The sequence below is a fragment of the Musa acuminata genome, chromosome BXJ2-5 (genome assembly GCF_036884655.1).
Source record: "Musa acuminata AAA Group cultivar baxijiao chromosome BXJ2-5, Cavendish_Baxijiao_AAA, whole genome shotgun sequence".
In the NCBI taxonomy this organism is placed as follows: Eukaryota; Viridiplantae; Streptophyta; class Magnoliopsida; order Zingiberales; family Musaceae; genus Musa; species Musa acuminata.
In genome coordinates this window covers 541,223-558,358 of record NC_088342.1, presented here as the reverse complement: position 1 = coordinate 558,358, position 17,136 = coordinate 541,223, and the positions used below count along the sequence as shown (strand labels likewise).

The 17,136-nt window shown below is 38.4% G+C and overlaps 3 protein-coding genes across 4 annotated transcripts; 1 reads left to right on the top strand and 2 right to left on the bottom strand.

The window, feature by feature from the left end:
* Window positions 1-366: 366 nt before the first annotated feature.
* On the bottom strand, window positions 367-4,181 carry LOC135611980 (serine/threonine-protein kinase SAPK7-like). Of its 2 annotated transcripts, none has more exons than XM_065107655.1 (9): window positions 3,924-4,181; window positions 3,750-3,824; window positions 3,570-3,671; window positions 3,441-3,494; window positions 3,274-3,366; window positions 3,094-3,186; window positions 1,026-1,130; window positions 853-951; window positions 367-779 (listed from the first exon to the last, which is right to left on the bottom strand). In XM_065107655.1, exons 1-9 carry the CDS (start codon window positions 4,041-4,043, stop codon window positions 474-476), a joined length of 1,047 nt encoding a protein of 348 aa, XP_064963727.1. In that variant the 5' UTR covers window positions 4,044-4,181; the 3' UTR covers window positions 367-473. The 2 variants fall into 2 exon arrangements, with proteins under 2 accessions (XP_064963727.1, XP_064963728.1); XM_065107656.1 differs by having other exon boundaries at window positions 3,570-3,681; window positions 3,924-3,988.
* Window positions 4,182-6,649: 2,468 nt separating this feature from the next.
* LOC135611978 (V-type proton ATPase subunit c1-like) lies at window positions 6,650-9,598 on the top strand. Its single transcript, XM_065107654.1, has 3 exons — window positions 6,650-6,814; window positions 6,928-7,213; window positions 9,091-9,598. The coding sequence occupies exons 1-3, from the start codon at window positions 6,739-6,741 to the stop codon at window positions 9,221-9,223; spliced, it is 495 nt and encodes a 164-aa protein (XP_064963726.1). The 5' UTR covers window positions 6,650-6,738; the 3' UTR covers window positions 9,224-9,598.
* A 4,538-nt stretch (window positions 9,599-14,136) lies between these two features.
* Window positions 14,137-15,704, bottom strand: LOC135611976 (uncharacterized). Its single transcript, XM_065107652.1, has 2 exons — window positions 14,935-15,704; window positions 14,137-14,824 (listed from the first exon to the last, which is right to left on the bottom strand). The coding sequence occupies exons 1-2, from the start codon at window positions 15,491-15,493 to the stop codon at window positions 14,226-14,228; spliced, it is 1,158 nt and encodes a 385-aa protein (XP_064963724.1). The 5' UTR covers window positions 15,494-15,704; the 3' UTR covers window positions 14,137-14,225.
* Between the last annotated feature and the right edge of the window lie 1,432 nt (window positions 15,705-17,136).

Below are 17,136 nucleotides of genomic sequence, written 5' to 3'. Positions count from 1 at the left end.
ATTCTTTTATTATTCTTAATTATAATATATGAGGGAATTATGTTTCTGGGTATTTTGAAAAAAGGCAAATGATAATCTAACAATCATAAGCAAATAATAGTCTGAATGATGGAATGGATATATATATATATATATATATATATATATATATATATATATATATATATATATATATATATATATATATATATATATATATAACATTACCTTTTGCGAGAATATATGTATTTTGATATTTCCAACAGTGTTTAAACTTGAATTTACATGTGCTTTTTTTTATATATAGGAAATGTGTGACTAAATCTCAAAGTATACAAATGCTACAACGTCATGGCCAAACATAGATTATAAACAGAAGACACGAAATAAACTTGAAATCGGTCAACCATAAACACAAGCATCAAAATGGTAGGCAAAATTATTTCAACCCTCATTCTAATTTACATATAATTAAGTGCAAACACCTTTACCTATCAATTGAACCCGAATTCACCGACAGCCTTCACGGTATTATCATACTCGTCGTCTTCTTCTTTCTCATCCTTGGCCTCCTCTTCTTCCGACTCATCCTGTGGACACCCCAGGATGGGCCGTGACAACTTCCGATGTGCCCTGGCTTCCGTTAATATGCTCATGATCTCATCGACGCTTTGGGTGGAGTAGGTAGGAGGAGCATTGTTATCCCTCCTGTAGTACAGAGCTTGTGCTGTTTCTGTGAGCTCCCTGGGCAAGTTCTTCAAGAACCAAGGGTGGCTTTTGATTTCCCTTATGGTAAGCCTCTGAATCGAACACCAGCTAATTGCATCATACAGACAGAGAATCGAACAAAGTTTACCAGGCATTATGCACTACCTTCATTGGATTAGCAACAAAGATCCGGGAGATGAGCTGCTTGCAGTCCTGAGATATGTGCACATGGTCTGGTATCTTGTACTGAACTGACATTATTCTCTGTGGCAGTCCAATGTCAAGATAAATCAAAGAATGACTTTGTGCATTGCAAGTAATACATGATAGAACTTTACCCCAATGGCCTTCCGGAAGTTCTTCGGATCACGTTGGTCTTCAAATGGGTATGCTCCTACTAGCATGACATAGAGAGTTACTCCACATGACCATACATCTGCTTGCTACACCACAGTATTCTAGCACAAAATTAGATCGACGAGTAACTCGATACGCAAGTTTGAAAACAACAGGCAAGCTACTGCAGTCATCAGAGTATACGAAGAATGGCAAGCTTGCTCGTGTGAGATATCATAGCTTTCAATACCTTGTCCAACAGCCAAACTTAGATACAGTAAACCCAAGAAACTAATCACACTTTTAAGCACTATTGGCCTTCCTTACCGGGGGGTTACAGGGTACGAGTCTTCCACCGATCAGAGACAATGTAGAGTTAGGCATCATTAAGCAAGTGGACCTAAACATCAGAAATCATCCTCTGGCATGTACCAAAGAATCAAGAAATGAGGACCAGGCCAGCCGCAAAAGAACATTCATTGTTTTACTTACCCTTAGAAGCATTGAATGTGCAGACAATCTGATCCAGTACCGATTCTCTCACACATTTGATTCCAAGAAGCACTTAATGTGTATTCGATCTTGTCATTGTTACACTATGCCTTTGTTATCTAGGCAACCATCTCATATCTTCTACATTGAATTGGATCGATAGATCCATTGACACAATAACTTGAAGGAAAAATTGAAGTCAGGATAGATTTGGGCAGAGAATTGAGATGGGACACACCTTCGGCTTTTGCTTATTAGGCCAGAAAATTATGCACGAATCATACCAACATCACTAAATGTGACTCAGCTTGACAGGATGAGACCGGCTCAAGATATGGCATTTGATTTGAATTATCAAATGTTAAATTAAGTCTATTCTCCTACAGAAAGTGAGGTTCTCCATTTTTGGACATGGTCAAATTAATTCAGGATACCTTGTTTCACTTAGAAACTTCGAGTGAACGAGATTGGTTTTTTTCAAGTTAAAATCTATTTTGCTTACAGCAGGCAACATAAGCAAGATATTGTGATCCAATGGACAAAATCAACAAGTTATAATATTCCAAATTAAATTTGCCTATACTAGACTTTTCTATCATTGGACTTTGTTTTGGACAACTTCAATGGGGCCATATCATAATCCCATTTAACAACTAGAGCAAAATGGAAAAGCAAGCATGAAATGTGGAACTTTTTGATTGAGTCTAACTTGACAAACATTTATTGAAAAGCTTGTAAAGACCTTTTTAGCTTTTGTAATATTATGATGATTTAAAAAATGGTTTTATAAATCTATCTTTGAAAACTTTGAAACAGTGCATTTGTACTTATAAATTTTCCTATAGTAAAATTAATATATCCTCTCTTTAATAACGATCCAAAGAAGTCATCAAACACTTGTAATTGTGATCACAACTTGAGTCAGAAAAATAAAAAAATATATATCTAAGATAAAATTAATATTGTTTTATCATACCAATCAACTAATGAGTATACACAAGTTTCTAGAATTTATTGGTAAACTTGATTTGGAGAAAGAACTACGAACTATGAAAACATATATATATATATATATATATATATATATATATATATATATATATATATATATATATATTCTTAAAAGAAAAATTATTTTTTGACAAGGCTAATTCTACTCCGGTGGAGGCTATTTGGTATCTTGAGCTTCGTCTTCCTACAACCTCTAACAAAATTGAGTCCTTGGTCAAAGATAAAAGCTTGAAAGACCATGAATGATGCTTCGAACAAGGACCATCCAATGTTGCTAGGGGCAATCCACTAATACTGATCAGAGACATCCCATCACCACTTAAATGATCAAGTTCCTAAAGAGGACACGTGCCACCGCACTAGGGACGTGAGCGAGGACCCATTTTCACGAATCTCCATGCGCTTCCCACGGATGGCGGTGGCGACTCACAAGACGCCGTCGTCTTCTTCTTCCCCAATTCAACATAATTAATAGTAATCATAATATGAAAGATATATTATTTGGAAATAATAGGAGCATGCAGGATTGCAGGTGGTATGGTAAGGGAGTGATGAGGAGCGAGTCACCTTTCCGTCGTACTCACGGCGGGAGAGGACCTCCGGAGCGATGTACGCCGGCGTACCCACCGTCGATTTCGGCCTGGAGTGTAGCAGCGACGACTGGGCCGATTGATGGAAGACCGCTCTACGTTAGCATATATTTAAGAAGGGATTGAGCTGTTAGAGAATCGAAGAAAAGGGGAGGACCTTGGAGTAGCCGAAATCGCAGATCTTGAGGCGCGGCGCGGGGCTCCCGTCGAGCAGGGTGTTCTCCAGCTTCAGATCGCGGTGGCAGATTTGCTGAAGAATTTTTCGTGGGATTAATCCTAGGTTTCTTGAGGAAAATTCGTGATTTTTTTTTGGCTGATTAGTACCCGGAAATGGCAGTAGCTGACCCCGCAGATGAGCTGCTGGAAGAAATACCTCGCCTGCAAGAAGGGAATCGATACGAATCAATGCCCATACCGATCGATTTCTCTCGAATCAAGTAGATCGATTAGGACCTCGTCTTCGCTGAATCTTCCGGCGTCACAGATCCGATCGAAGAGCTCGCCGCCCGCGGCGTACTCCATCACGATCGCCAGATGCGTCGGCGTCAGCACAACCTACAGAAATCTGATACGGACCGTGTCGATAAAGTGGAAAAGGAAGAGAAAAGAAATCGATTTGGGGCTTGACCCGACCTCCTTGAAACGAATGATATTGGGATGGCGGAGCGATCGGTGGTTGACGATCTCCCTTGCCACGTTCTCGTCGATCTACCCCCCCCAAAAAAAGGGATCCATTTAGCGAATCAAGCAGAGAAGAAAAGAGGGATCACGAGGTGAGATCGGATCAGATGGGGATGGCTGGCTTACCCGGTAGCCTCTCTCGATGTACTTCATGGCGACGAGTTCCTTGGTCTCCTTGTGGCGCATCAGCTTCGCCACGCCGAAGTTCCCCGACCCAATGTTCCGCACCACCTCGTACTTCTCCATCCTCCCTTTCCTTCCTTCCCCAAGCTCGAGAGATCTCCTCCTCCTCGAGCTTTACGCTACCGACGCAAGCTCACTTGCAGCAGTCGCGCATATAAACCTCTCTCTCTCTCTCTCTCACTGACTCTCTCAACCTCAGCCGTTTTCTCGAGCAAGGGGGAAGAAACAAGATAAAATTAATTGATTTTTAGATGTTTACGTGTTTACCAATCGGTTTCCTCGTGGGGCATGGTATTGGGTCCCACGTGGAATCTCAGTGAAAAGGCAGGTGACTGGCGGGTGCGAATTTCCAGGTAGAAAAAGCATACTAGAAAAGAACTGACGGCTAAGGTTTATTCTCGGTCATTGGTTCCGGACCGGAGCCACGGAACGGCGTGGACAAGTGGGCTCGGGCGGACGGTTGTGCGTCAGCCAACGCAGAAAACCGGGTCCCGCCTCCACGTTTGCCGCGTGAGCTGACGTCATTAGCGCGGTTCCTCCAGGAGGTGGGCCAGACGAACCGTGGAGTGGGGCGCAATGGTCGACGGTACGTGACACGTGAGCCTCACATGTCATGCTTGTAGAGCGCGCATCTCAATATACAATTTGTTCGATTTGATATCGATTTGAATTTTTTTTTATGCAACCTTTTCTCAAACGAAAGCAGAATGTTATTCAAGTCATGTTGAATCAAATTTATAGACAATATTAAAATTATATTTTTTTTAAAGAAAAATAAATAAATTTTAGCATATCGATATTTTTTCATAAGGAGAAACAAATCATAATAGGAACCTATCATGATACAGTTGTCATGTATCATTCAAGGCTTCATGAACATATACAAAGATTAAAGGTAGAAAAATATAAATTTTCTTCTTGTTTGTTAGAAAGATAATTATAAGTTTTCCTCTTTCCAATAAAAAGACAACCTTAGATTTCCTTCCCTTCCTTTATAACGAAGTATATTATATTTTTTTTTTTCCTCCATCATAATATAAAACTATATCCTGAATAGAAAAATAAGAAAAACTTTCTCATATCTCATTATTAACTTGAGTATTAAAGGGATCGTGTCTCGAGTAAATATGAAAAAATGCACAAAAAGTCAAGATATAAGTGATTACCATAAGTCCCGATCCCGAGATGACCATAACAAAGAAAAAAATGACTAACCCGATGAATAATATGAGACGAAGAAGAAATAATTGACCATAATTGTCTTACCCGAAGTTCGAATCGACTTCCTTGTATATAACTAAAATCAAAATATTTTTATAAATAAAGAATAAAAAATTCTTGAAAGACTCTCAATCGATAATGATCCTACAAAAGAGGTGAAATAAATATAAGTATTGTCGTATTCACTATTATGACAACACAAAGGAAGGCCCAAAGAAGAAAAATAACGTATTCTTATAGTTTGAGAATCAACCAATCAAAATTTACATCTTTTGGAGTTTTATTTCAAGAGGGTAAAATAGGACTCAATTCAACACGAATAATCTATTAAAGTTTATAATCATACACCATGAACCATAGGAACTTATATGTGTGTGTGAAAACCCTCACGGATATATATATATATATATATATGTATGTATATATATATATATATGTATGTATATATATATATGTATGTATATATATATATGTATGTATGTATATATATATATATATATATGTATGTATATATATATTTATGTATGTATATATATATATATACATATATATATGTATACATATATATGTATATATATGTATACATTTATATATGTATATATACATATATATATCCGTGAGGGTTTTCACACACACACATAAGTTCCTAGTCATAGTTCATGGTGCATGGCTGAAAGCTTTGATAGATTATTTGTGTTGGATTGGGTTCTATTTTATTATATATATATATATATATATATATATATATATATATATATAATCCTAATTTATAAAATTCTGAAATTTATTATTAACTAAAAATATTTCTCACATTGACCCAAACAACAATTGTAATAAAACAGCTGCATAAAAATAATGGTAATAAATTAAAGGGTGATTTTCCAAAAATATCTATATATTTAATATTTTTCAATCGTTATCCCTCATTTTATTTTTCATAAACAGTGCCCCTAATTTGAAAAAAGCCTAAATACCCATCAAAAATATTTTCGTGAATTTTTTTATCTATTTTTATCAGTTTTAAATTATTTATGGTGTTTTCATTAGCATTGTTTATAATATTTTTAATAGAATTTACACTTTTTTTATTGAGATATTGTAAATATTATAAATATAATCAGAAAAATACGATAAGTAACATTATATTAATTTTTTTGAATTAGAAATATTGTTTGAAAAAAATAAAAGAAAAAGGTATCGATTGAAAAATACATAAAATATTTATATTTTGTAGGAGACTTTTAATTTGAGTCGTTAGATAGGAATAAATCTGACAAATTCCATTCAACTATCTGCAATATTTATATTACATCAACACAGAAAGCCAATATTAAATGACGAAAGAACCTATGACAAAGTTTGTAAGAATATGATAATATCGTAATTATGTGTCACACTAAGGGTATTGTATTAACAATAACACCCTATGTCTGATCCAGTGGAATGCTCCTGTCATCCGTTTCCGATCCGTCGCTCTCCGCTTCTTCTTCCTTCCCTCCTCGAAGAGCAATTAGGGTTCCTCAAAATCCCCGCAAGGATGTCGACCTTCAGTGGCGACGAAACCGCTCCCTTCTTCGGATTCCTCGGCGCCGCGGCGGCCCTCGTTTTCTCCTGTAATTTCTCGCAATTTTAATCCCTTTTTGGATTTTGATCTCGTCGTCGGGCTTGTTTCACCATCGAGAGTAATTTTGTTGAATGGTTTTTTGTTGGCTTTCGTGCGCTGCAGGCATGGGGGCGGCGTACGGGACGGCGAAGAGCGGCGTCGGGGTGGCGTCGATGGGCGTGATGCGGCCGGAACTCGTGATGAAATCGATCGTGCCCGTCGTCATGGCTGGAGTGCTTGGGATCTATGGTCTCATCATCGCTGTTATCATAAGCACCGGGATCAACCCTAAGGCCAAGTCGTATTACCTCTTCGATGGGTACGCGCACCTCTCGTCCGGCCTGGCGTGTGGCCTTGCAGGACTCTCGGCGGGGATGGCGATCGGGATCGTTGGCGATGCTGGAGTCAGGTATCTCTTTCGCTTTCCTATTCTGCCTCTCCAGATCTGAGAGCAGTTACATTCGTTGTGTGTTAATTTTTGCTTACTTGAGCATTTATTTCTTATGTGTATGTCTCTGGGAAATGATTGCTATCATTAATTAGGTGTGTCCGGTGCTGCCTCTATTATGTTGCACAACGTGATAATTTACATATCAATGATGTCTCTATTTTGTTGCATATCGTGATAATTTAGTGGGCTAATTACATATTACCATATGTAGTTAGATCTTTTTAGTATCCCGATCTCTAAACTTAAAAAATTTATGTTGGAATCCATATAGTTATGAAAGTGAAACATCCAACTCCATTTACCCTAACGTCATCGGTTTTACCGACGAAAGCACGAATACGATGGACAAAAAGATAATTTTAATGTCTCAATTATGTTTCGATGGTGACGGACGGCTACGCTATTGAGGGTCGTAGGTGACTGTTGTGGATAAGGAGGAAGAGTGGTGATGAGATTGAAACAAAACAAGATTGAAAGTCCTATAAGATTTCATAACCATGGGGAAAAGAATCAAATTAAATTTCAAAGAGCATGTTGTTTGCAGGAAAATTGTTTCTAGCATTCATTAATTTTTGGCTGAATCACAGAAAGCATACAAATGTGCAGTAGTATAGCTTTCATCTAGCGGGACCTTCATGTTGCGTCTCAAGAAGATGACATTATTACCAAATCATTGATATTGATATTCTGTGAATAGTTTTATTTTTGTGATAGATTTAAATAAGAACAAATACAAATGTCTTGTATTGGGTGCTACATCTATACAATTACAGTATGTTGTTTATGTAATTTCAAAACTTTTAATGCAAATTACAGTCTTGATAAAATAACCAATAAACATATTGCTTGCTTATGCACCTATTTTTTGTAGACTTAAAAATGCTTAAACTTGTTATACAAATCTTCATTTCTAACTTGTAAAAAAAACTTGTACAAACAAAGTCAATAACAGTATCCATAATAGAAATTTTTTACTGAAACTAATCAGTGTTGGCAGAAACCACCGGAACTAGACTAGAACAACCAAAATTTTCATGAAATAAATAAGGAAATATTGGACAAATTCTGTTATTTTCTTTGAACTCCTACCCCCAATATGTTAGCTCCTTTGGTTAGATGATAAACAACTGTCTATCCTATAATAGCGATTCCAGTAGATCACATTTCTCTGTCAAGTTTGACTTCCTCTTTTGTTTTTCTACCACGGGGCTGCCTATATGCTACTTTGTACAACTAGGCTGTTTCTTTTTAATCAGTGGCAGTACATCCCGACAATGACTTTGGCTCCTAATTCTAGCAAAAGTAACACTAGACTGAATTCTAAAACCGAATCAGACCTGATCTATTTTCTGCTCATCACAAAATTGCACTGAGCAACATCAGACTTAAACCTGAAGTACACTTAAAACATATATCGGATTGATCTAATGACCCAGGCCTGATCCAAGCAATATCGGGTCTAAACGTGAAGTAGACTTAAAGTACAACTCAAATAACTGTTAACTGAACATGGTTGCACATTTTGGTCTGAGTATAAACACTCTGTGCACCTCAAAGAAAAGAAGATATATGTATACAATAATGTGATGGATGCTAGTTGCTTAACATTCATAGAAAGCTGGCATTTATGTGTCTGTATACAATAATGTGGCTGCAGTTTCGACTGATCTTTTTCTGGGTATACATAATACCAAAGCATTCCTGCTGTGTGATGCGGAGCTTTTATGATCTATTAAGTAATTTACATACAAAGATCATTCTGATGGATCTTTAAATAGTCTAATAATAATATATTTAAACTGAACTTGTTTTGCCATTTAACTACATTGTTGCAGAGCCAACGCACAACAGCCAAAACTGTTTGTAGGAATGATTCTGATTCTCATCTTTGCGGAAGCTCTTGCCCTCTATGGTCTCATTGTTGGCATCATCCTTTCCTCTCGTGCTGGTCAGTCCCGAGCAGACTAAGGAGTAGCTGGCACCATGTTACCTGTGCTCCCTCTATATTTTTCATGGAAAATGATAACATAAATTGGTCAACTTTTGTGGTTATAATGTGATCTAATACAGGACTTCCACAGATAAGAGTCACATTGCTAGACTCATACTACATTTCAATAATTTCCCACTGTAATCTTCTTGTACTGCTGAGTTATGGACAACTGCGGGTACTCTATTTCCATTTCGGAGGGAACTAACTACAAACTTTGTGGATTTAGATTGTTACTTTGTGTAGCCTGGTCAGATGAATCAGGTTTGATCTTGTTCTGAAGTAATGTATTTTATGTTCAACTCCTTTGGATTACATCTGTTTGGTTTCCAATAAAGTGGTTCTCTGATCTATTTTGGGTGAATTAAAAAAATAGCTCCTGTAATTTAAGTGAAATATAATAAATTATGCAAAGGGAGATGATGAATGTTGATGATGATTCTATTAAATCCTGTTGAGTACATCTGTTTGGTTTCCAGTCAAAGCTCGCACGTTGTGGTTCTTAGATTTATTTTGGGCGTATCAAAAGAATGTAAAATTTAGCAAGTGAAATGTAATAGACTATGTTCGATTTTGTTAATGTTGAGCCTAATTCTGTTAAAACATTGAATTTATCATGATCCTGTTGTTCATTGTTCCGCTCATTTCTGCTTAATAACAAAATATGCTTCTTATACGGCACCAGTGAGTTGGCAATAGGACTATAGAATCATTGTTCCACAGCTGCATTTATCTTAGTATAATGTCACCTTCTTCGGCAGTCCCTTTCATTGATACAGAGCTACAATTATGGCTCATAATCCGCAATTACTAAGCTATTATCTCGGAGTGCCAAGCGAAAGGGAAATTACTCCGGGGACCCTCACATTGGAGAAGAAGAGAAAACTTGATGATTCCGAGCAATACCTCGATCTATCCAGGTCAGACCTTGGAGCTCTTCTGCTTGATCTTCTCATTCTTTCAATTCCTTGTATCATGCAAATCCATCTAAAGTTATTGCAATTCAGTGATGTCAAAGAGATTATTTTGGCCCTGAAGCATGCCAGAAAAAACAGCACAGGAGTAGCAGAACAAGGAGACTGTATCGAGGTAAAGCCTACTGCTCTAACGTTATCTGTGCTGTTTCTTTTCAAATCTTCCTTTGCTTCTGGTCAATTTCATTCCTGTGGTGCAGTCTGCGATTGGATTCTTTTCCTTTTTTTACTTTTGGATTCATAATGGGGCTATCAAGATTATTGTTATGGTCATTTTGTAGGTCAAGCTGTATGCACCATCTTCAGTTCCATTGTTTTGTAATCAAATCACTTTGTTAATTAGTCACACTGGGTTGTTTTCTTTGTCTTTTGTTTAATTGTCTAAAAGGAAATGTTAAATGTGGATGTTTTTTAATTTCTTTTGAGATATGTTACAAAGAACATCTTTAGCTCTCTGATGAAAAAAATTATATGTTGATTAGCAGACCCTCCCTATCAACCGAAGTATAGGTTAATCTTCAGTACTATTGGATCCCTTGTTTTGTAAAACCAAAACTTTTAGACAAAAAAATGACACCTGTGGGGAAAATTGTATAATGCCTCGTGAAATCTAGGATCCTGCCAATGGTTAACAAGCACTATCACATACCAGAACAACATCCGCAAAAATGTTTAGACACTAAAACTGACTAGTTCTGCATATGCATTAGTTTGCATACAAGCAACCTTATTGCAAGTCTATGTCAGCCTTGCATGTTTTTCATTTAATGATTGATTTGATGTATAGTGTGGCATCCAAGTTTAAGTCCAAGAAAGATGATGTGAGATCGAACACTGAGAACGAAAGACGAGAAGCTATTAATTATGATTTTTATTCTCTAAAGTAATCACTACACTTTTTACTTGGAAATTTAATAGATTGTGCCTGCTTCTTTTCACTACTATTGTACATATACTGACAATAGTTTGTTCTTTTTTACACTGGCAGAAGTATTCCAAAAGCCCTCTGTAAAAGCTTTCACTTGAGCTCCAATATGTAAAATTTTAATTATCAGAAGAATTAGATAAAATGCGAGTTTGACTTCCCTTTCACTGTCCAACTCTCTGGTAAACAGTTAAATCTGTCAACAAACTTGAAAATTTTTTATTTTAAGATAACAAGTATAAACAGAAGTGAATTTGGTAATTAACAAATCTGACAATTTCATAGGTAAATAAATACATTTCTTTTTGGTTAGATTTCCTCATCATGAGTTAAACCATCTCCATCATCTAGTCCTTTACAATCAAACAGGTTGATGTTTGTTCTGAGTATATTTACACAGCTCTTGAACTTAAGCATTGTTCATTATATTGTCATCTAGTCCTTTACAGTCAAACAATTTGATGAGAGTCGATTTACATAGCTTTTGGTTTAAGCAATGTTCATTATATTGTTCAATTGCTACGAATCATGGGCACTGAACAATACTTGTCTTCATGATGAACACTGATACTGGTCAGATTTTTTCAGATATGTTGGATGTTTTCAAAAATATTTTGATGTATTTCTAAAATATATATAGCTTTAGAACGCGTCTTCTACATAAGGGTCTGGTGCGTGCCACCTGAGTGAGCCTTGGGGCTAGTCTCCCATCTGTGATTGCCCACACAGTTGGACCTCACTTATTCAGTCTTGCTCCTATAGTTGCTACTCCAGTTGAATGTGTGAGGCTAGCGTGGGACTTGCTTAAGCGAGTCTGGGTAACACCCTCATGTTTTACATACAAGTTTTAGGTATTCTTGAATGATTGTTATATAATGAAATATGATGTGTTGTACAAGTCTGAGTTGTACAAAATATGTCATGAAATATGATTTCTGGGTTTCTCTGATATCTCATCTCTCTAGCTCACACTGACAATGCCGGTCTAACTGCAGAATCAGAAAATAATTTTGTCAGCCATTTGCTTTGGGACCAATCCAACAAGTCATCCTGATGATAAAAAAATATACTTGAGACTGCAAGAAAGGCATTGAAGATGTTTTCCTGAGTTCCATATTTACATGCATGAATGTATCTGTAGAATGGGCTAAAGATTTCTATCCTTCACCACCTTTACTGCAGACTCAGAATTAATAAATTTTCACCTTTTTATATACTCATGTAGTAAGTTTGTTATTTTGTTGCATGAGATCTAGCCGCCTCCGAAAAATATACAGCAAAAAACTTTTGATGTGCTATGCTCATGTAAAAGGCAATCCACCTCAGGTCTACTTGAGGGAACAACATCATGTGGATAAACTTTTGAGTCTTCTCAATTATAAGGTAGCCATTATTTATGAAAGCTGATGATGCTGACATTGCTTCTACTTTGCCCTTCTTTCCAGTGATACGTCTACTCTGTTCTTTAGGAATATTCTGCACTGCAATTTCACAGCATTAAAGTCGTCAGTATAATTTGTCGGTCTGCAGACTTCGTGGCTCTTATGAAACCTACCAACTGCATCAGTCTACAAGGATACAGGACTTTATCACAGATATTCCCAGCAAAATCTTCAATAATCTGAGTAAGAAACTTGCTGGAATCATTCAGGAGGCATGGGATGCTGCATACTTAAAAAGAGTAAATCTATCTGATGTATGATTATTTTTGGTCTTTCTTTTCACTGTTAACTTAGTGTATGTCACTCTGACTAATGTATCTCTATATCAGAAATGGTTCCATGCAGTGCGTTTTTTCTCAAGAACAAGAAGATCCAGTGCTATTCAGAAGTGGGAGCATGATGCACTCAATAATATGACATTGCATGGAGTTTGTAGTTCTTGAAGTGTTCAAGGAACTACAAAGCTATCCAGCCTACAGACATGTATCCATGACATCTTCTGGTCTTGAGCCAAACTAAGAAGAACAAGAGCAAACGTTTCCTCAAAGTGATTCACCTCCTGGATTCACATATTGATCTATGTTTGATCCAAGAGTATGTCAATCATAGTACAGCCAAGAAGACAGAAACGTCATTTGTAGTGATGCAAACTGGCCATCCACCTTCAATCTCAATCAGGAATCTGAGACAGCAGTTGCTTATTGCTATCTTCCAAGCATGAATGGGTTCCACTGTTCCAGAAGTCTCTCTGGCGCCTGACTCAACTGGAGAAACTATAAACCATTGGACCGGACCCGAGAGCTGGCTTGTGGCTTCTTCTGTGATGCAACATCGCTTTCAACGTGACCCACCAATAACTAGTAGCAACACCTCTCCTCTCTTTACAGCTCAGTGAGTTCTTCATTTCATTTGTTTTGTTCTTCCTCTCAGGAACATTGCATCTTCCATCTTACAGCAATTTTTTTCTTCTATTAACACAGCCCTTGCAAAATTTTAGCTAACATATATGATGTTTTTCGTCTTATATTTCAGGAGAGGAACAAAGCAGATTGGCAACACATCGAGGAGTCAGTCTCAGGGATTTTATTGATCATGGGAGGATTTCAGATCATTACAAACACAAATAAATCTTTTTTGTAACTGAGAGCAATGGATCAGTACCAGAAGTAGACAAGGTCAGACCCACATGTATGAGGATCAGATCACCAACATATGAAGCTGCAACATATTACATTTTATATCCATGATCACACGAATACGGTTGGCCAACCAACGAGCAAGCTTAATTCATCCTCATTGATTAAAAACACAGCACAGATCACAAAGGTTTCTTCTCGATGCTGATTGATTAGTTATTTATTATGCCTTCAGACAAGTAGTAAATCTTTAAAAACCTATCATTTGATCTTTAGGCTATTTATTTTGTTTGGAAGTTCTCCAAGCATTTTTCAGTGAAAACAGAAAATGATAGGTTTATATATATATATATAGTCATGAGGATGTTTATTTGATATAAGAATGGGACTTGGAAGACACTGAAATGGCAGTCATGAATCCAAGTAGTTATTGTAGACTAATCTTTGTTGTTGCGACTCAAGATATGTGTTGGAACTAAATCATATGCAATCGATTGCAGTGATCAGCATCTGTAGATTACAACAAAGCAAGGCAGAATGGCTTTCGGGTTGAACACAAACATCTCATCGAGATTCGAGTGAGCTCCTGCTGTCCCAGCCGCCGAATCGTACTCCTCTTCCGCTTCCTGGCTCCTCCTCACTCTGCCTGCTATGACCCTGCACACCAGCATCGCAATCCTCTCGTTCTCCGACGTGACGTGCTCCGCATCATGCGCTCTCCCGCTCGTGGCCATGGTTCGTATGCTCCCCGCCGCATCCGCTTTGAATCCGTCCCTTATGATGCTGCAGAGGCTGCACTGCGGAATCGAGTCGCACAGGTTGGTGGCTCCGTTCAAGCCGAGGGTGCACCTGAAGGTTGTGCAGTGAAACCTCAAAAGCTCGTTGCCGTCGGCGGTGGATCTCGGATGCCTCTTCGCGAGCTTGCTGGCTTTGCTCTTTATGGAGTCCCGGTAATCCTCGAACCTCGCCATCGTCTTGGAAGTGTTGCGGACTTTGAGGATCCTCTCTATTCTGCAAGCTGGTGTTCTTTTCTTGAGCCAACTCGATTGGAATATGATCTCGACTATTTTCCGACCGGTGTCCTCAGGCCCCAACTCCGACACTGAGCACAACAAAAAGAAGAAAGGTTCATGAAGAACTAAGAAGGAACAATCAGGGGAAGAGCTACTTGATCAATGCAGAAATGGAGGAACTCGACAAGGCAAACACTACCTGCATGTCTGACGGCCTGATGAAGCTCCAAGCTGTCGGCTTTCATGAAGATTTCTCCGCAGTCAGGGCAGGAAGAGATGGTAGCCCTCACGGAAGAATACCTGGGCGTCCCATTTATTGGATCCACCACCATGTGGCACTCGTAGCAGCCGGAGAGCCTCCCCAGGTTCATTCCTCGGAACGACCCACCGAGCGGAGAAGACGAAGAGGAGACGCCTACGGAAGCAGGCGAGACGGCTACGGAAGCCAAGGAAGTGGAGACCGCATTGTTGATCTCAGTAAGCGGCATCTTTCTCGATCTCTCGGTGGCGGTGCGGCCACTGACCGACGCCCGCCTCTTGCAAGGCTCGGGTAGCGACGCCTCGGGCCGCTGAAGATCCTTCGACCTGCAGAAAGACCCGGAGCACCCCATCCTCTTGCGCCTGCTCTTCCTTACTTCTCCTGCTCGGCGACGCTCACAAGAGAAGAAGCCTCGGAGGGATCCCGCGGAAGAAGGGCATGCTGCTACTCGTTGGGTCTGTTTGATGGGTTCGTTGAGCCTCCCTGTTTCTGCTGCCATTGGATGAGAGTCCTTGCGGTATGTCAAAGGAGAAGGCAGAGGAGAGCTTTCGGTGCAGTAAGGTGATGAGTATTTATCTCCCTTCCGGTGAATCTGCAAAAGGAAGAATTGGTGTTCGCAGGTAATCAATCAGCAAGATAATTTTGGTGACAGCAGCTCAGTAAAGAATGGTGTGGGGGAGCAGAGGAAGAGAGGTGATGGTCCTCAAGATGCCTTTCTTTGTCAGCAAAGACTTGAGATGTGCTTGCACTGATTCGAGGCATCATCAGCAGGCATATAGGGAATAAAGCTGCATGTCTTCTTTCATAGGATTCTTGCCACGTAAAAGACGGCTCTCAAAACACTCTTTTAAGTGTTTGGGTTTTAACCAGTTTGACAGTTATCTGACAGTTATATTATAATATAGTGGATGAGGAATGATAGAGATAAAAAAAAATATAATATGATTTTATCGAAAATATTCTAATAATAATAATAATTAAAGAAAGTTTTTCTTCACCAAGGCAGCTTATGGGCCCGACAATCTCATGCCCCTACTACGTTAACTCAACACGAACACGAGTCAGTCAGCAGTCGGCCAAGATGTAATGTGAATTGTGGATAGAAAATTGAATACTGATAGAAACGTCACCGTATGAATGTTAGGTGATGATCGAATTGAAAAGATAAAATGAAACGAAAGAAGAAGAAGAAGAAGAAGAAGAAGAAGAAGTGAGTACACAAGACATTTGACTTTTAGTGCTATGGTTTGACCTACCCAAGGCAGGCACAGGAGGGGCCCGAACAATAATTTATTTGCCCAGGAAATCATGCTGCATACTCCTCCTCGAGTCAATCGATCTGCTCTCTTTTTCTCCTGCTTTTTTATGGTGGGGCATGGGACCTTCTTCTCAGAAGTTGCATCAAAGTGCTTTTCCCCATCAGAACTCTCTAAACCATCCATCCACTTACTTAATCTGGCTGGCTTCGATGGATCAAAACAAACTCAGATGGCATCCGTATTTTTTGTTTATCAATCAAAATAAACTCTCAAGTATGGTAGCTAATACTTGTTTCTAAGGAGTCTAATGGGACTGCAAACTAGTTGTGATTTAGCTATCTATCTATCTATCTATCGCTTTTGTCAAGTGATCTCTTTGGAACAACACTATGATCACCTTTTAATTTCAAATAAAAATTTATTTTGACAGAAATAATAAACGTATGATCTTGAAGATTGACAAGTTACTGCAACTGAGAAGTCAGCTTTTCCATAATGGCAAGTTGACAAACAGTGTACTACGTACAGCCTTACTTATTACCATGCATTTGCTGTTGTATGGAATAACCAAAGTATGCGGGGACAACTATAAACCGAGTTATGTCAGCAGGGATGTGAACATTACCATGGAGAACATATATATATCCATTGTACTCGTTCTGTAAGCAGCCAGCAGCATGGCTTTCCCTTTGCTTTTCCATTCTGCAACTCGTTGGATGCTTCCTCCTGTGTAAGTGTTGGCATCACTTTGAGGAGATTAAAACAAAATTACTTCTCAAAGAGTGATTATTATTATTATTATTATTATTATTATTATTATTCTGAAGGAAGCATTTGATTTGTTGCTGATAATTGTATTAGAAATTTGATGCAGTCTGAATCA